The 22,341-nt window shown below is 32.8% G+C and overlaps 1 protein-coding gene across 1 annotated transcript; it reads right to left on the bottom strand.

The window, feature by feature from the left end:
• Positions 1 to 3,019: 3,019 nt before the first annotated feature.
• On the bottom strand, positions 3,020 to 21,084 carry MP20 (Muscle-specific protein 20). The gene is made up of 5 exons (XM_051210417.1): positions 20,055 to 21,084; positions 13,242 to 13,333; positions 7,359 to 7,486; positions 5,092 to 5,299; positions 3,020 to 3,810 (listed from the first exon to the last, which is right to left on the bottom strand). Exons 2-5 carry the CDS (start codon positions 13,290 to 13,292, stop codon positions 3,625 to 3,627), a joined length of 573 nt encoding a protein of 190 aa, XP_051070407.1. The 5' UTR covers positions 13,293 to 13,333; positions 20,055 to 21,084; the 3' UTR covers positions 3,020 to 3,624.
• Positions 21,085 to 22,341: the final 1,257 nt, after the last annotated feature.

A 22,341-nucleotide genomic window follows, 5' to 3' on the forward strand; every position in this document is an offset into this window, starting at 1 on the left:
TTGGTTACGGTAACCGCATGGACCTCCAGCAGAAACTTGATTTCTTCTGGCTTAAAACTTCATAACGAAGTTTGTTTGGAATTTAATAGATACTTATTTGAACGACATATTAGCTATATAAGTGTTCTTAAGCATATTCAACTATAAAATTTACTAGGCTCGGTTACAGTGGAAAATATGGGCATGCCACCAAATGCCCTGGTATGGCCGACAGTGGGATGGGCTCGCCCTCCCTCTCGAAATGCTCTCACACGGTCACACGTATACAGCCTCTGCCAGGGAAGTCCTACTCATTGCCTTCTCGTGGGGGTGTTGTTTACGAAAATGAGAGAACGAAAACCGAATGTCCGGGGCTTTGACCGGATCCCAAACCAATGGTGCACATGGGCTCCAGTATCCTGCGGAGACATATGGCGTACGAACCAATTTTTGGTCGCCGGCTACCATGGGACTGCATCTCCTTGCGATGCTCCACTGCCTTGTGGGTCGGACCTTTAGGTCAAAGTTTCGGGGTGTGGCCCCTAAGAAAACCACATGCTTCGGTCTGGGCACCCGTGCAGTATCACAGCCCACACACAATTGTGATGGACTGTCTATTTTTATTGAAAGTACTCTTCTTGCTGCGATTAATGATTCACATTATTAATATTATTATTATTATTTACTGCGTCATTTATTCACTCGCTTTTATTCCCACTCTATATATCCTTATTTTCGGGTTATACAGTAGCTCGCCTATGGTGGAAATTCGGCTCTGTCTAACGTTCTCGAGTCACTGCCTGATTGAAAATTGTATGCTACCACCAAATACAAGTACTGAAGCAGTTTTTCTGAAAACACGTGCACTATTTGAACTGGCTGTCTTCAACGTCCGCACACTAATACAGGTCGGACAACAGATAGGGCTGGCTGTGTATTTGGAAAGTCTTAATATCGACGTCTGCCGTCTATCCGAGACCCGTATCCAAGACTCTGGTGAAGTACTACAAATTCGCTCTCCATCTGTCGCTTCGAAAAGCTTGTTTTACGTGCGTTTATCCGGTTATGCTGTGGCATCTTCGTCTGGTGTTGCTGGCGTTGGTGTCGCACTAAGCGCTAGAGCTGAGGCAGCACTAATCGACTGTATCCCCATTAACAGTCGGTTATGTGCTGTTAGATTAGAGAGTTCCATCAAAGTGAGAATAAATCGGCGTGAGAAACGATGTCTTTTCGTCATCTCCACCTATGCCAATCACCAACATCCATCGACGTCTTGGACGATGGGCAGAATTTTCGAAGAGCAGTTCAACTGGCCTGCTGCTCCGGCAACATCGGTCAGACTGTCCTGCCCTCCATGGCCGGTGACGACTGATCCACCAAATGAGGCGGAAGTCCGCAAGGAACTCCAACTGTTGAAGCGCTACAAATCATCAGGCCCAGATGACTTACCTCCAGCTCTTTTTAAAGATGGTGGTGACTTTCTGACTAAGGAACTGACGACGTTGTTTACAAAGGTTTGGGAGCTAGAGAGTGTACCAACGTTATGGAATAAGTCGATAGTTGTCCCTATCTTTAAGAAGGGTTCACGTCGTCTCTGTAACAACTATCGGGGGATAAGTCTACTTTCGATTGCTTTCGTCCTAAATTGTTAAAAACCCGGGAAAGATTGACTGGTTTTCGTTCTGGTCGAGGATATACTGATCATATCTTCACCCTCCGCCAAATATTAGGACACCATCATACTTATTACAGTCCAACAATTGTTGCGTTTCGTGACGTTAGGGCCGCCTTCGATTCTTTGGACAGGGCTGTTCTCTAGGATTGTTTATTGAAGAAGGGTGTGCCTGAGAAGTTTATTAACATCTAAAAGCTCTATGTACAAACACTCCAGGCAGATTGAGGGCGTACAACCACTTTTCTCTACTGTTCAACTCAATCAATAGGGTTAGAGAGGTTTGCTTAGTTTCACCATTCCTCTTCAACTTCGTCATCGATGACATTCTAGAAACAGCTCTGATAAATGTAAGTAATGGTGGTGTGGATCTGTTGCCTGGAGAAAGACTTCTCGACCTTGAGTATGCGGACGATATTGTCTTACTGTGCGATAATGCCCAAGCCATTCAATCCGCACTTAATCAGTTGGCAATCAGTGTCCGTAGGTATGGTATGTGCTTTGCACCTTCGAAGTGCAAAGTACTTTTACAAGACTGGCAGGATTCTGGTGAGCAGATAGAAGTAGTCGAGAAGTTCGTGTATCTAGGTAGCTGCATAAGTGCTGGTGGTGGCGTGAGTAATGAGATCAATTCACGTATAGTGAAAGTCAGAGCGGCTTATGCCAATCTGGGCCACCTTTGGCGTCTTCATGATGTTAGTCTGGCTGTAAAAGGTCGGATCTACAACGCGTCGGTGAGAGCAGTTTTGCTCTATGCTTGTGAAACCTGGCCTCTCCGAGTTGAGGATGTTAGACGACTCTCTGTGTTCGATCATCGTTGTCTCCGAAGGATTGCTGACATCCAGTGGCAACACCATGTTAGTAATGCAGAGGTTCGGCATCGTGTGTTCGGACACAGAGACGATAATGCACTTGGTGTCACCATCTTGAAACACCGACTTCAGTGGCTTGGACATGTTCTACGAATGTCGTCCCAGAGAATTCCACGTCGTGCATTATTTGCCGATGCTGGGACTGGTTGGAAAAGGCGGAGAGGTGGTCGGTGTATGAAGTGGTATCGTGTTATGAAAGAAAGCTGCAAAGGGTTGGCTTCTGTTGGTCCTTCACGACTTCCTGGCTGGGGTCCTAGAAATGGTGCGATACAGTGGCTAGAGACGTTATCAGATATGGCTCAGACTAGAAGCCAGTGACGATCCTGCTGTAACCTTCTTTTACTTTCTTCATAAAATGTGGTTGCTTCTTCCTTAACCGAAAGATTTCTTCTGATTGTACCTTTTCGTTTCCCCGATTATTATTATTATACTACCTTAACTAATCTGTATGTTATTGTTTTCTTTACGCTCCCTACTTCTTTTTCCTTCTTCTCTCCAAATTCTCATTGTTTTGTGTGGCGCACATGTATTTGGTGCCCTCCTGTACCAATATTTACGTGTTCAAAATAAAAAAATAGAAAACAGGAACTTTCACTATTAGTTATAAATAAAGAATCAAGTAGAATAAGTAGACAATGAATTTGTTACCGTATAACAATTACAATAACCTTTACACTTTAGTATTTTGACAGAAATATATAAGTAAAAAATTAAGGAAAAAGCGTTGCGGTTGTTATTATTATTTAGCAGCACAAATATGTGAAATTTTTATTAAGAAGTTAAGCACGTGATTTAACATTAACATTCAATCATATGAACGATTAATCAAGGTTACACCTTAGTATTGTTGTTACTTAGATCAGCTGTAATACGATGAGTTAAGAATAAGCTTAAGAAACAATTAAACGAGGAAAAAAGCAGTTGTGAAAAAAAAGCATTTCATTGGTAAACAAATATTGACATGCTGAGTTGCATAGTTAAGACTCAATCAAGTTTGTGATTATTAACATTAGAATTTAAAAAATTGCCCCCCCATCAAATGGTCATAGTTTCAATAGATTGATAGATATGTTTCAGTATTCTTCTTCATAAATAATTAATTTAATCAAGAATCATTCTTTGTTTGCCCATTGTCATGCCAGCTTGTGAAGCACCTTTATTTGTACCATATTGTAGACTAATCACATTCGCGCCTTCACGTAATTGTTCGTCAGTGAATTCACGTTTATTCTCTTGAGCTAATTTTGGACCTAAAGTAGGGCCATTGTATTCCGGATGTGTTTGACACTGAAAAAGTTTTTTTGAGAAGATTAAAGTCATTTTAATTAGGGTAATGGGCTGTGAAAAATGACCATTAAAAACGTTTATCAATTAATTAAATATTAACAGTGGAATGTGAGAACATCCCAAATTGAATGAAACATGAACTCTGGATCCCACTGTTAGCCACAATCTATCCATTCCAAAAACTTGTGGAAATATGACTTCATATAGGCAACCCACTCAGGATCCACAAATGACAATAAAGACTGATCAATAGCAGATTTAGATTTTGACAAACCATCATTAGTAACGGAATGATAATTCAGTTTAAAATGGGTTGAATTCTCCCATTGTTGATATTTTTCACGGAAATTTGATCAGTCTGTTAGCCGCGTTCCATCTAATACAGTGGCTTTTGAATTGAATGGTACCGCGTTGGAGTCATGGAGTGAACATCAACTCTGGGATCCAGGTACATCCAGCTAACAAGTTCTGAATAGGATGAAACGAGTGTCCTGGATTAAGCTGCTAATCATATTCCATTTATTTGATATCAGCTTGAATTATAATTGTTTGATAATCTTCAGTACTTAGGAAAACATTTATGATATATATAACAGAAAAATATTCTTTCCAATAAATTTTTATGAAATTCTACAGATGTGAGTTGGTCAATCATTTGTAAAAACAATAGGCTAGATAAAGATATGTCTTGACTCAGGTTGTCAAACTGTATCAGTGCGGAGGAGTGAAAATAACAAATTGAATAACAGGGAAGTAGAATCAAAAGTACCGTACGTTATAGTGAAAATATTTACTATGTAGAATATATTCAGAGATAATGTAATGAAATCTATGAACACAAAAATATGAATTATTATTGAAATCTGCAATTTGGGATGAGATAAAGAATGAATGGATCTTCATCACCTTTTAATTGATTTAGTGATACGTCAACTAAACTCTCAAACTGTAGATAACAATTATCGTATGGAATCTAATTGGGTGGACTGCTTCTCTTTACACTGTCCAAACTAATAGTAAATGACTTCATAAATAATGCTGTCTTGGCTTCGTAGCTCCTAGCTTTCTCAGGATAGTTTGTCAGCGAAAACGGTGGCTGAGGATTGCGTAATTGTTAAAATGACTATTAAGTGATTTATGTTTGAATAAGGTTTCAAATCCAATACTAGCGATCAAACTCAGGACTTCAAGATCTCGTAATGAGCAATTAAACTTCAAACAACAATTAACACCCAATCAGTTCATGATATCTATCATAAAAAATAAACAAATATAGCTTACTGTTCTTCCAAGAGCATAAATACATTGTGTCACTTGAGCAATATCTTTTTTCTCAAATAAATCGACTGTTTGAAAAACATCAGCAGTAGGTACCCCGTATGCCTTAATTGCTTCTTGAAATGCATTAATATTTTCCATAATTTTAAATGGCATAGTAGCGTTCTCATTGATTCTCTTCACACTACCAGGTTTTAGTTTATTGATAACTCTAATAAAATATGGTAGAAAAATACAAGAACTATGGATTAAATTGTTCTATGTACAAAAAACTTACAGTATTTGAATCTCGTGCTAAAAGTTATCAAGTAGGCAGATCAGAAAGATGATGATCTTCGATCAATTCAGTTGATAAGATCCTATACAGATAAAGACTTAATTTGATATTGACATCTTTTAGATTAGTTTAGGTAACGTTAGGTTTCCAATACTTGTGCTTTCCAATTGTGAGAATAAATTAGCTAATTGAATACGTTTACTGATAATCCAGTAAATACTTTATGTAAAGCATGAAAGAGCAGATTTTCTAACTGTCAACCTGTTTATCATAGATAAAACTGAAAAATCGTTAAGCAATACATCCATATCACAATTTGTAAAAGATTTTATTTACTGAGTATTGTTATTCGAGATTGAATCTGATCAGTTTTTACTAGCATACGGACTTTTCAAATGGATGTTAGGACTTTTCACATAGTTGTGACAGAAGAGACTGATTAAATCTGGTCATGAATATTAGCAATATGAAATGCGAATTGGTGTACAACTTTGTGGAAATTATTTGATTTTATAGTGAACATCATGGAATGATATTATTTAGACATTCTTTAAAAACCAAGAAGCAATAAACTGGTGTTTCACTCCATTATGTGAATCCCTAAGAAATATGCAACCACAACCTTTTGCAGGGTCAAACCTAGGACCTTTGAGTCTCGTGACGATCACTTAATCTCTGGACTACCGAGCGGCATCTAATTATTTTAATAAGACTTCAGTCAGTATTTGGAACTAATCAGAATGAATGAGGATTGATGAGGGGCCTCACAATATTACGAAACAGCTGTCCAGTGATTCTTCGTCTTTGGTTGTTTTCTTATAAATATCAGTCTGTGATGTAAATTGTCAAAAAAACAGTAATAAACACTGAAAGTTAAAGATGTCTCATAATTTTCAAATAAGTGTGACTATTATGACTCAATGTTGAATTAAATCATCCGTTGACCTATAGGGTTGTGGGTAATTGATCTAAGACTAAGTGTAAACAAAAACATTATGATACAGTCACACCTCACTTGTCGAGTTCGGAGTAGTAGGAAACACTCATTGCTGATTTCAGAGTGAGCTTTCATCCCGAAATGTAACTACATTGTATAACTTCTACATACTCATAAAAATAATTTTACTTGTCAAGAAAAATGATTTTAGTACAGGAATTATTGTGCAACAAAAATATGTTTTAGTATAGATCGGTTAAGATATTTTCATTTAATAATCTTAAAATTTGCTCTAATAAAATCTTTTTACTTTTCTGAAGATAAGTCAATACATATCATAACTTTGATATTCATATTTTATCATCAGAAAGGGCTTGAATTGTTGCGTTGCTGATATCTAGGACTGAATTTTGGTCAGGCTTCGAACAGAAATATATGCATACCAAGTAGATTGTCTAGATAAAGCAGTTAAGTCATAAGTTTTTAGAATGGATGAATTTTGACTGACAGTAGAACTCAAGGTCCATGTTTCGTCGTGTTTGAAAATCACCAGCCGAAATTGAGTGCAAAATATCAAGGACGGGATACTTAAAAGCCTTTTCTGTGATTAGAGTATAAATCCCACCCGTTGAACAAGCTAGTATCTGTTAGCTATGTCCACAACTAACCAATCAAATTGTTGTTTAAGCGCCCACCACGTTGATTTAGTCTGATGTGTCTGTAAACCATCTCTGTTGCATGTGACCTACCAATTAAAAGACATTATCATCCTATTATGTTAGTGTGACTCAGTTTTATTCATTTCGATAAGACACGCAATACTGGTGGAAACGGATAAAGTTTGAAGCCAAGTTGTCCTTGTTCTGACTATAGCTTTCACATAGACTCTGTGCTCGCCAGTATCGCGTTTACGGTTCTAGTAGTATATCTGTAGGACAAATTAATTCCTACAGTATCTATCTGAACTCAGTAGCTCAGTGGTTGCTAGAGTTAGGATAATTCTTACACGAATCAAAATATCAAGCAGTTCGAAGCTTCGCATAATAAGTGACTTACTTGCAAAGTAGCACTCCATCTTTCAGTACCTCTTCATATGGTTTAGAACAGTCCACCTTGGTGCCAAGTACGGCCTCTATCCAATCAAGTACACTTTGTTCTTGATCTCTGTCTCGTTTTCCTTCAAGCTAAACAAAATAAACAATCCCATGGAATACTTGAACAAGATAACACCACAAGAATAATATTTCGCTGTCGGGGAAGAGATTAAATGGAGTTTTCTATTAGCTCAATTGATTTAAATACATAAGACACCTAATGTTTACCAGTCTAATTGAAGGGAGATAAATGTTCTTTTTTGCAGTGATCACGGGTTACATTAACGAATTTACACGTACTCTCACAAACAAGTATATGAAAATAACTAAGGTAAAGGAATCTCCGAGGTTTTTTGACCACATTCCTTGAAATCAATTTATAAAAGAGAGAAAACGTTTCAAGTACGATGGTCAGTTACTCAGTGGATAATGAATGCGAAGTGAATAACTCGAATTTTTCGGAAATAATCAACAGACAACGAACCTCACATTCAGTGCGTTTTGCAGACATCATTGTCTTCACGCATTTTTGACCTAGTCAGTATACACAGAGATAATCGCAATAAGCTTAAGTGTGTTGAGATAAATTAATTTTAGTGAGAAAAGTTCTTTTATTGCATAATCTGTTATTTTATTGAACTCCTGACTTCCACTTATTCAGTTAACCTTATTTTTAGTTATGTTGTCTTAGTAATGACTTATTTTGTTACTGATATTGATGCTCAGATAAATAGACATCAAATTATAGTAATTTGTATCCAATGTGGTAGTTTGTAGTTTAAATCATGGACAAACTTTATCTAGACACCCATCGAAAGACAATTTGGACTGGACGTATGTTGCTTCTCAGTGTAGGACTTCTCAAAAGTGCACAGATAGAATCTAGGAATTTTCGATGTCACAGTAAGCCAACAACAGAGGAATCACATCTGTGATAAAGCATATGTTTAGCACCACTTTCGGTGTTTCCCAGTGCTTTTCTAAAAAACATTAGCAAATGCTGTAAATTATCTCCTAATTAAGTAATGAATTTCATAATTGAACTTTTTGTTCGGAATAACTAGTGTAAGACTCACCAAGGAGTCGAGTTGAGTGAATTACTAAACATCTACTCAATACCTCATATTATATCAGGTATTGTAATTAATCAACTAATCTATCAGTCATAAATAAGATATTGAACAACTCTGTATTGATCCAAGACAATATACTTAAGATTAGGATAGCCAGAGAATGAGTTAGTGAAATAAAAAAATAAACTGAATGAGATAACAGTAACGATGCTATCAAAAGTCCATGTGTACATGATGTGATTCCTAAGAAACAAGTAAAACTGGTCAGTGAAAATTCTAGAGTGACATTAAACTCAAAACTTAGAGCAATATAACAAATTAATTAATTTTGAATTGTATCATCCAAAATATTCAAGTATATAGATTACGATAATCTAACTAACGCTCATGGAGTAATCTGTCTTCTGATATTGTTTAGTTCAACAATCAGGTATTGGGAATCAATACACAGAGTAAACACAGTTTGTGTTCGAAATCTTTTCATTAAAAGATCATTGAAAACAATTTTTTTTAAATTATATATACTACTGGATAGAGTAATTAATTAAACTATTTGATCCTGTAATTTTTTTGTCCAATTTCCCTTAAAAAACTTTGATGGTTCGTTTGTTTGTTTTTTGTTACAGAATGAAATTTCGAAACAAAATGATATTTAATGAATTTAAGGTCATGTAAGTTAGATGAGTTCATTGTGAACTAGTTAAATAACGCAGAGAATAAAGATGAATGCTTTTATTTTTAAAATAATGAAATTGAATACAGATATAAATTTAAACATTTTGAAACTGAAAAAAAAACAGATCCAATGTGTTTGAATACTCAGTTAGTTAGTTAACGATCATTATGGAATTTGTGATTGATTATTTATATAATATTCATAGACAGGGAAATTAATTTAACAAGTATATTTTGCCATTGTTATTCACCTTTATTTTGATTAACATTAGTTCAATTATCTTTTCATTTTATGAGACTAAAAATTAAACATTAATTGTGTTAAATATTTAAAAAGGGAAAACCGAAAGTTATTCATTTTTATCATAATGATACACTGTTCATTTTACTGTATTTTTGTATAAATCAAGAAATTTACAATAAAAGGTTATTCTTGGAAAGTCTGTTAAAAATGAACCTAAGCTTCATGTTAGTTGGTATTGGTTAGAAATGTGTACCTGAAATATTGATTAAACTGATAGTCACTGAATGATTCGAAACTGCATGACTGAAAGAAGACTAGACAAATTGGATATTGGTGATTACTCAGTAATCTGTCATTTGTAGATATTTAAACCCTATTGGAGGTCGGTTGTAGCCTGAATGGTTCAGTGGTGATGTATGAGACATTGAAGTTGGGTGATTTCGATTTGTATCCCACATAACAGAGCATCAGTCCCCCTAAGATTGTTGTTACTTTTTGCGGACGAGTACCAAATAGTATGAAATATGATCCCATATTTTACTGACGACTAACTCAAAAGAATTAAACATATCTCTTAAAATTATTATTCGAACTAATTTAGATTAGACAGTTAGTGATAATGAATTAAACAGTTGTACGGTTATTATTTTAATATATCAAACACAGAAATGTCATCCGTCTAATATTAGAAAGAGTGTTATAGCTTATGTTGTTAGTTTAATATAGTCACTTCATACCATTTATCAACACGGTAATTTCAGTAATAGACATCTTATCAGATGTATTAGATACGCTTTATTATTCCATGAAATCCCTGAATGTTACTCTGAAACATGCAGAGAGATGTAGCCTTCCTAAATGAAGACCACGTGTTCAAAGTGATAAATTGTTAGTCGCGGGTAGATTCTTCAAGGGTGTCCCAAGCTATGTAGTAATGCTATTCAGGCCAAAATTAGTATTTATTATTCATGATTGTTAGGTCGACTTTTAACAGATAATAGAAAATTGATTTTAGCTTGGTTTTACAGCCTGTTTATAAGAATATCATTGTAAAGCTTTCAGTGTATTAAAACTAATCATCTCAACTCTGAGCTAAATTTAGTGAAGTAGGCGAACCGTATAAACGATGGAATGAATAACACTAAATTAAAAAATGTTACTATTCAAAAACAAGTTTTCAAAGAAACATGAAATATTTGATATTATTTTCACCATAGTTTGTGACTAAGGAGCAGTCGATGCTTTACAAGTGGCCAAGTTCAGGATACCTGTGTCTTTATGCGATCATAATGAAATTGAGTCATTGAGATGAGAATCAATAATTTATATTTGGTTCACAACTTTAATCAATTATATGTATACTATGGTGATTACATCACACCAGATCTTGATTGACTCAACAGGTTATTTCAGCTAGTTTAATGAAAACTATTTTATTCTTTCTAGTATACTCTCATCATAAGGAACTTTGTTTGTCATATGTTCTCTGATAGACAAAGATTTAATCACTCATCAGGTTTATTAGTCAGTAAGTTTAATATTTAAATAAAATACTTTACTATAATTCAAATAATTGGTTCATTTTTTTAAGATTATTGAATCATAGATTGGTTTCGTTATAAAAATAATTGAATTTTGACGAAAAGCTCAAAATATCGAAATCATTAATTGTATTGAAGTTAAAAGGCTGGGGTTATCCGCAAATTTTCCAATGTTCAATAGATGTGAGGTGGTGGGTGAGCCCTAGATATCAGGAGGCAATTTGACCAAAGAGTTCATTTCAAGCCTTTGGAATTATGCACATTTGTTTGCCGTGCACATGTCAGTGTGAGGAAGCCCGGATGATAAACTTATATATGATGGCAGCTAAGGATCGAAACATAATCTCTAATTATAATTACACTCTGCTGTGCAGCACTCAATAAATGACTGAAGAAAATATATAAAAGTACTGGAAATACATCTACTAAACATTAAAAATATCGCTAATAACATCCGTCAATTTAAATTTTTCGATCGAATTTCACACTTAGTTATTATTTAATACTGAAATCTAGGATATTTCCATTCTTTTTTTATTCTAACGTGGTAGACTACAGAATAAATACCTGCGTTTCAGCTGAATCAAAGTATTTATCTGTTAAGAATTAAGTTCATTTTTTTCTAATTAAACGATGAAATCATAAAAAAAGTCACTTAACGTATCATACTAAAAGTAAATCTTACATATTAAAATGCCTTTATTTTAACTATATCTACATAATTGGATAACGCGTTGGGCACTCAAGACAAAAGATAATAGGTTCGAGGTTTGGTAATTATCGTAGGACGGCGAAATTAACAAGATGGGATAGAAAAGAGCTAAATCAGTAGATAACTGAATAAATATAAAAAATTTACATCGAAAAACAACATGAATGGGTAATCAAAAGCGTAGTGTTATGTTGGATCTTAAAATTCAGGGGAATAAAAAATGATGGATGCATCTATTCCATTGTGATTGATTTGTAGCGGTTTTTAATCACTAATCATCACTATCGTCCAGTTCAATAATTATTGGAATGGAATAACTCAGTCGTGATTTAGCCACCTTCAACTTTCTCAGACAATCAAAATTTACAAAATGATAGACCGTATTTTTCAATTTACTGATTACCCTACATCTAATCTCAACATTACATAATTGTGATATTACGAACTAACAGTGCAATCTACATAGTATTCAAGTTGATTAATGATTAAAATATAATTTCAATAATTGAGATCATGAGTCAATTGAAGCTAGACCACCATGGAAAACCTATTGTGGGAAACGGCCGTCTGGTACTTCCAGGTTTTCCATGGTGGTCTAGCTTCAATTGACTCATGATTTCAACTATTGAAATTACTATAATATCAACAAAAAACCCTTCTGATAAAATATAATTATTTATTTTTCTAAGTTAACACAAACAGTACATTTAAATTATTTATGTTACATGTTCGGTAAACCATGTACACAAATTAGTAAAAGCTTGAAGTATTGAATTTTAATAGTGTTTTATTATTATGAAATTATTTGTAAAGCTAATATTGAGTAAACTTAATTAAATGTCATTATTTTTGAAGATAATTATTGATAATTATTATTCTGAAAAACACTGCATAGATGGTTCAACGAATTTATCTGAGTATAAGAGGTGTATAGGAAAGTGATAATAATGCTGAAAATTCTACAACTTCATGAACGCACACATGTAGATGTATACACATACTATGTCCTTAATTTTTCTCAGTTAGTTAAGTGCAGTTTAGCTTCAATAGTATCAAAATCATTGTAAATTTCACATACAACTAAGGTCACATAAAACAGTCTAAACATTTCCTCTTTTTATTAAAATTAGTTTTTTTTTATGTAATGCCTAGAAGTTATATATTGACAAATAAAAATAAAATAATTTCGATTGTTTGTTAATAAAGTAAGTTGAAAGTAATCGAAAAATAAGACGAAGCACTTAAACTTCAGGTTGTACTTTCTGTATGATGGACGATTCAAAATACGTATTGTAAGAGGGATTTTACTCGAATTTCATACTTTACATAACAGGATGATTATAGTTTGACAACCATTGAAAATCAGGACACGTTAAACAGCTATTTGACACCAGTATAGGACTTCTCAGTAGTGGGGAGTGTCCTCAGGTTAGTCAGCTCTTGCAGTGAGCGTTTGAACTACACTAAGTCAGCATCCAGTAATTCACAGTTTCAACCTTGAATAATGATTGCTATTTTCGAGTAAATTTGCCTTACCTTTTATCAAAGTATACTAGATTGGACAAATACATAAAAATCTATATCTTAAAATCAAAATTACCTTTCTTTTGACTTGAGCACTAAGTCCACTAGCTAAAGGTTGATTGGCCATAAATCCGCGGGAAAAATGTACTTAAAACAACTTTCGTTTTTCTGATAGTGAAAGAAAGAAAGTGATTTTAGTTTGTGCTAGGCTTGGTATCTGACTTTCTCTTAAATTCACCATAATAATTTAACCAATGTAATTGATTGAATTCGACTTGAACCAATCAAATTCACATTAGAACACATTTATAATTGTGTGTGACAGTCACGAATTGAACCATTTGAAATTGTTTAAAAATAGGGAATTCTTTATTATAAGAGAAATTTTCAATCAGATATATGACATGAAATAGATCAAGGTCATTTGTAGAATTTATATTTGTGTGGGCCTCAACACTATTCAAGGATACACACATTTTCTTTGGACATATATACATATATATATGGTAAAATTTAAGTAAGAATTTCACTACTACATCTGTCGTATGTATATGTGTTATATCCGATCTGCCCATTAACACAACACATTAAAATGATAGAAATATGAAGGAGAGTAGTAGGATATTATCGGTTAATATTGATTTTCACTACAATTTCCATGTGTAAATAGATTGCATTTTCAGATAATTTTGCATAATCCTTATTTGGATATGTGAAAATACAATCTTTAAAGTTAATAATCCGTTTAATGTCACTTATACAAACTCGAAAAGAATTATATATATAATACAATTCTCATCAGTCAGTCGATGGATAGCAAATGCTTTTAAGGGCATTAAAAACTTTTAGATGGCAGTTTTAACTGTGACATATGTGCTAGCTGTTAAGCTATATGTATATAAATCTCTGTGTGCATTATGCAATGAATGGCTCTTTTTGTTTACCAGATTTTATATATAATCGTCAAAAATATTGGATCAAGTTAGAAACCGTAAGTCTAATCTTCTCATAGAAAGTCAATCCTCCTAGTTTAAATAACCACCGACATAAACTAGACAACCATTAAAAACCAAGAAACACAGGACAGCTGTTTCGTCCCAGTCTGGGGCTCCTCAGTAGTGCATGCTCACTACCTCAAGACGAAATCGATCCCTGGACATTTGGACTTATGAGCGAACACTTAACCTTGAGATCACTGAGTCTGAATCCAATGCTTTACATGTTAATGTTACAATAGTTAGATAATAATATGGAGAAAAGTGTCGAAATTATGTAATAATGTATAGGTAAATCGTATATGTGAAAATCACTTTGTTTTTTTGCACCACCATTTTTTGTTTACCATAAATATACAATAATTTACACTAACAGTACAGTTCATTTTCAGAAAACAAACACTATATTAGAGAGTCATTTTCTGTTGTTTAGGTTAACGGTAACTTTTTCTAAACACAGAAAGCATCAGTTTCAAGGGTTCGCTGAAACTATTTGCAAAGTTTAAACAAGCACTCAATTCAGAAGTCTTCAATTCATTTAATAAATTTGATTAATATGATGAAATAGTTAATTTCGTAAAGTGCCAGAATAACTGTATTGATCAGAATAACATTTATCTTCAGTGACCGTCTAAGTATTATAAAATACAGAACATTAAAGTAAGGATTCTGTGAAGATTGATGAAGTTTATAGTTTACATCACACAACGACATTAGTCTGACAACACATAACTCAAGTACAATGGTTTTCAGCCGACTAACTTCAATCGGAATCAAAGTAATTACGTTTTGTTAGTTTCGCAGTCTTAAATTGAAATGTCACAGTTATATGGATCAGCACATTCAATCCAACTATTGAATATGTCAATTTTAGTAATTGTCAGTTTCTACTTTCGATGTTATTTTTAGAGTCAATCAAATCACAGTTGTATTCAACCTCACTTTTTTCTCTCTTGAAAGTAAACACTTGATTTAGTCCTATACAGATTCAGTTATTAAATGACATAAGAAAAATTAACATCAGAAAGAGTTACAATTTTGATTATTTTTAGTTTTTATCAAATATCATTATTTTAACAACAGTTTAGTTTAGATTTATTCTGAGTTTTTAAAAATGTGTAGAATAGTACATACCGTTGTTGATAACATGATAACATATTTATGTTCTGTGTTTTATAACCATACAGTTTCATAGTCATTCATCAATAATAAAACATATTTTATCTTAAATAAATCATTTTTAGGAAAAAATAAACAATGATCTTGAAAACTAGGGAAATGGTAGAAAAAACTGTTTCAGAAAGTGTCTCTAGTCTCTGATCGTTGTATTAAGGAACTCAATGATGGAAAATTACAGGCACTTCACTAATATGTTGAACAATTTAGTGGTTATACGAACTTATTAACTTAGTAGTAAGTTGTTAGATATTTGAATCAAAACACGCTACGTCTAAAACAGCGTGAATATTAACATTGAAATTCAGGTATCTCATCCAAATAACAAGTTCTGAATAAGACGAAATGAGAATCTTGGTTCGCAGTGTTAGTCACATGACGAAAATTCTAATATTAATGTTCCTTTAATTAGTATCCCAGGATCGATTAAAAATGTATGTTCTATCTACAAAAGATTTGGAAAAAGTTATTGGAATAGAACAAATATCTGTTAGAAAATGGTGTGATACGGAAAATATAAAACTTGGGAAACTAGGCTTTCAATATTCTATATGTGTTCAAACCATCATCACTTGAAATCGAGTTCAGGGGCTTTCATCTTAATATGGTTGAACAGTTAGGTAATATATGAGTTAACTGTATAAAAATAGGACGACATTGGTGAAATCAATATTTTTACAATAATGTTAATGATATTTTGCAACACAATGAATATGATTTTGATGTCATCCTAACAAATCACTTCAAAGCAACAGTTTATACGTATCAATGATGAATGTAAGTACATGCAAATAGGTGATATATGATATATATGCCGGCTTTGAAAACCATGTTAGGAGAGGACGCAAATACTACTTTTGGAACAAAGACAATTTTCTCATAGTTGGTCCAGTAAATAACAATAATTATTGTTTCAAGATGAACTGAGCACGTAAAATGAGTACGATTCACTTCAACAAAGCAGTACTTTGAACTTACTAAACGTATTTCTTTCACTGTAGCTGACCATCTGAAACATTTATCCGCATTATTCTTTGAAAGGTACCGAACGCCTAATAACGTTTTGGAACAACAACTTTTTTCTGATTGTTTCATAATTAAAGGTGCGTTAACTCAACTAAGAAAGTAAGATATTTTTCCGGTTAGAATTTTTAAAATATCGGGCATCTGGATAACTCCTTGTAAATTTCATCATCTGAAATATTACTTTTTTGAAAACATTTGATCGACGTAACGTCTACCTAACAAATAACTATCTCATTGATTTCAATATTACTTATTTGATGAGATGAACTAGTTATAGTATCCTTCACGTACAACTGTTCGTGGTAATAAGAATGCTGAGTAGCTATGGAAAACTTTATTGGAAAATTTATAAACTCTGCTGCATTCATTATTTGAGTTTAGTTGATCAACGAAATACTGGTTTTAGGAACTTGGGGTACCATTGAAAACAAGGAAGTAATGATTATCTGTCTCGTATTGGTGTGGGATACATCGACAGCGCACATCGGCTAACCCACCCGGATATCAAACTTAGGAATGTCAAGTGTCACTGCAAACACTTAACTATTTGAACAACTGAGTTGCTATCTAACAGTTAACAATTTTAATTCTAGTCTATTCGCATTACTGTGTGACAAACAATCAACACCACTCGTGACGAGTGTTTCACTTCCGACAAGTCTGATCTCCAGCAGTTATGACTTTCCATTCGAACGTCACTTATTGGCATATTTTATTCATCACAGAAGTGTAAAATCAGTTTGTTGTCACAACCTTGTTTGTGACTAGTTGTTTTAATTAGTCTTATTAATCCTATTTGTCTTTGTATTCCTACTGTCTGTTTAGTTTGGTTAGGACCATGTACAGAGAATGGCTGGAACATTATATACAGTTCTTTTCAGATGGTTTATTCTCAACACTGGAATATAAATAATGTACTATATATACAAACTCTAGGATAACGAACAATTGTATAAACACACATGGTTTGAGTGAAATGAATTTGAAAAATATTGCATTATTTGCTACTAGTGTCTTAACAATCAGTAAAAGTATAACACAACCAATGAATTCTGACCCTTAATCTAAAATCATATCACGTCCGACTACATGTTCAAAAGTGTTTAACTTGAAAATGTTTGACGTTGTGCAAGTACACTGCCAGGACAATGGTAAAATAGAGCGAAGAAAAGCTTTCTGGTACTTTATGATGTCCATTATTAAGGCAGACGAATTCAGTATATACTTTAAACTATCTTTAATTTGGAAAATCTTCACAAATGCTAAACTTTCATTTTCCTAAACATTTTTACAAAGATATCATTTGTAAATACATATATGTTGTTGACATCGTTGTGTTAATAAAGTGCCATACAGACATATATACATCGCCACATATGTATATTACAATTACACACATATCATATCGACCAATTGATTCACAGATAACTAGTTAGGCACAACAAAAGTTGATGTGGTACATGTCGACTAGCCAAGTGATTTGAAAAATAGTTGGTATTTATTGATTTTGATTTTCACCCCAGAATCTGTCCAAGATCAGTTACTTTAAAAATAGTTTGCCCCACAGACAACTATTGACAATCAAAGAGTAGTTCCAATTTATAAATCGTCGACAACATTCCTGAAGTTCTGCTGCATAATGAACAGATTAAAAGTGTAAGCGTTCAGAGTAATACTTAAATTTGTGTGGTACTGTTGATATAATGAAAAATTTTTGTAATTAATACGAAATAGTCTTCTTAGCTAATCCTTCACTAAGTAATGTCTTCGGTACGTCATCTAAATTATGTAAAGATTAAGAATTACAATCCAGTTTCAAAGCACTTAATGAAAATTACCAGATTTTTAAACGATTAGATATTTTTTTTTAATGATTTCGTAAATGCTTGAAATTCTGTTCAAGTATAGCATAATCACGTATCTGTGATTAGAAGAGTTAATGTTGATCAATTCCGATTTTTATGGGATTTGACAAAATTAAATATATGGTGAGTTACATGTCCTGGACGAATCAATATCAGTTCGAGTAAAATAAATTTCATTTGTTTGCAGCATAGTGAACATTTCCATGATATTTCCATGTTATTCGTGTATCTACAACTTACTTGATTAAATGAAGTAATTTTTATCAACCGATCATGGGTATGAAATCTGCTGTGTTCATCACCATTTGGTAAACTAGATAAGACTAATAATTTAAATAAATTCAGTTAGAAAAAAGTATTAGTAATAAATAAGTTTATTTAATCCTCAGTGTTAATATCTCAGTCTCACGTGAGTGGTAGCTTGGTGATTAAGGTGTTCGATTTTTAGCCACTAGTTTAGAGTCCCGCTCAAATTACTTCAACATGGGCAACCGGCTAGTAATATTAGCCTTTACACTTAGAGTCGAGTTCATATCCAAGTGCCTAGAAGACGAGTTCATCTAAAAAATTAATTTACACGAGGTCGAATGCTGCCCAGCAACCTCAACGGTAACGTCTACTTGTGTAACACTGGCTGTTGAGAGTTCAACTATAACAGAGAGCATTGATTCTTTCGAAATTGTAGCTACCAATTATTATTAGTTCAAGGATCTTACCTACCTATTTTTTGCCTCTAACCCCCTGATATTTAATTAGAATAGCTCAACACAATACGTATTATATAATTGTTTTTTTCCTCTAACAAGATAATCAATATGACTATAAATATACTGTGAATAACATTACAATTAACTGATTTCAGCTTATCAGTTTACTAGCTAATAGATGGTAAATTAATATAAAAACAAAACAGTATATTGTGTAAATCAACTAAAATTGATCAGTAATGGGTTAGAATCATATTTGAGATTAAATTATTCATTTATAAAGGATTTTGGTTGTTGTTGATAATTTTAATGTTTCAAGTAATTCGACAAAAATAGCTAATCAATTAACTGAAATGATTTACTGAAGAAATTATGTTGTTTTATTAAATTAGTCAATGCATATTAACATGGTCTATTCTTTCGAAGGTTTTGTTTAACTGTTTAAGAGAAAACTTTACTGTTGATATATTAATTTAGAAGACTATTTTTTAGATATGTACATCAAAATAAATTTATGTCTAATTACGTGAATAATAATAAAGCATTTATTTGATAATTATTCACTTTAATTCTATCTTATCTGTCTTACAGGTAACCAATCATACAGCTGATTTTAATCAAACTCTGTAGGGGAAAGTGTTGTCAATACAAGTCAAGTAGTCTGATAATAAAAAGACAAGTTTTCAATCATTCAGTTTAAGCTTATTTTAGATATTTGGCTAATTTACAAAGAATATAAACTAATAAAACTAATTGAGAAGAATACAAATAAATTTTTAAAAGAAGTAAAGTCCAAATTTACCAAAGACTAATTAATAAATTATAATAATAAGAAAAAAAGAAACCATTAATCCACAAGTAATACAGAAGTTTATAAATGAATATTCCTGAAATTTAATCGACATCTATCCAATACTTGTTCTCTTGTGGAAATTAAAATTCAACACTTATACCAAATAACCGTAAGGTTTGTATCTCTTAGTACTACTGAGTTAAGCAATGAATGACTTCGTCAAATGATATAATAAGTGATTTCGAAACCTACCTCCATATGCCGATCAACATCGTTTGTCAGTAGTTATTGTTGAAAATAATGGTTTGCATCATAGACTGAACTTACTCAGATAACCGTTGAAAATCAGATAACTCTGGATAGCTGCATTGTTCTCAAATGAAATGCTCTAACGATATTGCGAACTGACAGAAGATTGGAACATAAACGATTGGTTGTAAACTCAGCGGTTTAAGGGTCCAGAAATCTTTTGATACTTTAAGGTCTTGAGTTTGGTCCCCGAAGCACACTCGAGGAGTCCTGTACTTGGATAAAACAGATATGCAACGCTTTTTGGTTTTCATTGGTTGTTCTAAGTAAGGTCAGCCCATTATGTCAACTACGTAATGAATAGTAGTTGTAACAAGATGAAATCAAGTATCACATGTTTGTGATTTTTATTTTCAACTCTGACTAGTCGTTTATTTGATAAGAAAAAAGAGAATCAGCAACCACAATTCACAAAAAACATAGATAAGCTTCTCCAGTTGATCTGGATACTAGAATTTTATACATTTAACAATTAAGGATATGCTCTGTATGAACCATCATATTATTAAAACTTTAATTATTTCAGTAATCACCAGATAAGATAAGTAAAAGGTTAAAATTATGGAGAAAGTATGATATACTGATGACCTACATTTAACTAATCAGGATTAGGATAGCGTCTCATGTAATTCACGGGAAATTTAAAGTGCAGTGGTAGATAAAGTATATGTTCTAACCAAGTGAAAATTTGCAATATTTGGTTCTCGTAATATTTGAAATCAGTGGAAACAACCGTCATACAACGAATACATGAATTTTAGATGGTACGTCAGCTATATTACGTAACATACCAGCTCCTAAGGCAGATATGTTAAAGTACATGATATCGTTCACAACATAATTAAGATAATATTCTCCCACTCCGTTTCTCAAGTTTTTAAACAAGATGGCAAGGTATTGCACTATAGTTGATGTGAGGTTTATGTAGAAAACTCTGACTAATTTGTAAACTTAACTCAAAACTCCAGTCCACCTGTTATTACTTAACAGAAGCCGATATCAGTTAGTGACGCAAATTATGGGGTGATAAATCTAACTCACAACATCAACCTGCCTCTTAATATAATAATAATAATAATAATAATAATAATAATAATAATAATAATAATAATAATAATAATAATAGTAATAATAATAGTAATAATAATAATAATAATTTGATATAAGTGTCAATTATTCAGATCTAAGCTGTTATTACACTGTCATTCCATTAAGTTAAGTGTTTTACAGCTAGACAATGTTTTTGATTGGCTGTTAAGTGACGTAAGGTAGTTAGTATATTATAAAAACCTTTAGCTTTAATGTATTGGTGGTTCAGTTTGAGGAACGTTAACTATGCACAAAGTGTATTTTTGTGTAATAGTCAACTACTTCATATGTATACGTTACTACATTATCCCGCGGTTTAATGAAATACACATGTGAAACATGTGTAATAACACTTTCAATTTCGACTATCAGACTGCTTTAAGCTTGTTATATCCTAACGAAGAATAAATGGATGGTAATTGCTAAGAACTATTTATGGACTAATTATTTTTGTATGTTCTTATTGTAGGATAAGAGTTTCGTCAGATTTATAACTCATTAGCTGGACACTAAGAATCGATATATCAAAGTTGGTGTAACCGGAAAAGATTAAATTGTGGGTAACTCCTGGAAACTATTTATAGACTGTTAATATATACTTACTGTATAACCGTTAAATAACCAGATTGTGTTTATATTTTTTTCATCATAAGCTTTTATGTGACCTATGAACTACTATTATACGATTTAATATTCCTAAGTTATTCCCAATATGTTAGTTAGTCTCTCACAATCACAGCCACTTTTTGGCTTGATCTCATATAATTGTTATTTCTTATTTTATTGTATGATGTGTTCTGCTTTGCTTGTATATAAACACCGTATGCGTTTACTGAGTCGTTAGCTCACAATTTTCGTTGTTCTTTTATATTTTACATTCGCTACTCTGTAGACAATCCAGCACATGAAGTTTTTGTAAGAAATTAAAAACTGAATGAAATTTAGCTTTTATTACACAAAGTCTACGATCGAAACCCCTGTGTCATTGATGTGAGTGTCTACAATTATTAGGAGAAATCGTTTATTTTGTCGTCAGAGTAAAATGAACAATGTTAGGTGTATCACATCCTTACATTCTTATGTGTATGTCGATTTTACATAAGATTCCCATTGTGAAAATTAGAACACATATAAGCGAACAATTGTTTTCAATTAGATCGTCATCAGGCTTTACTCTAATATACATGAATATTTATACGAAAATGTTAAACCAATC

This window comes from Schistosoma haematobium, chromosome ZW (genome assembly GCF_000699445.3).
Source record: "Schistosoma haematobium chromosome ZW, whole genome shotgun sequence".
Lineage (NCBI taxonomy): Eukaryota > Metazoa > Platyhelminthes > Trematoda > Strigeidida > Schistosomatidae > Schistosoma > Schistosoma haematobium.

Coding starts and splice junctions, on each gene's coding strand:
- MP20 (XM_051210417.1), bottom strand. CDS start 13,292: ATGGCCAATCAACCTTTAGCTAGTGGACTTAGTGCTCAAGTCAAAAGA. Junction 7,487..13,241: donor GTGCTCAAGTCAAAAGAAAG/GTAATTTTGATT, acceptor TATTTTGTTTAG/CTTGAAGGAAAACGAGACAG. Junction 5,300..7,358: donor GATGGAGTGCTACTTTGCAA/GTAAGTCACTTA, acceptor ATATTTTATTAG/AGTTATCAATAAACTAAAAC.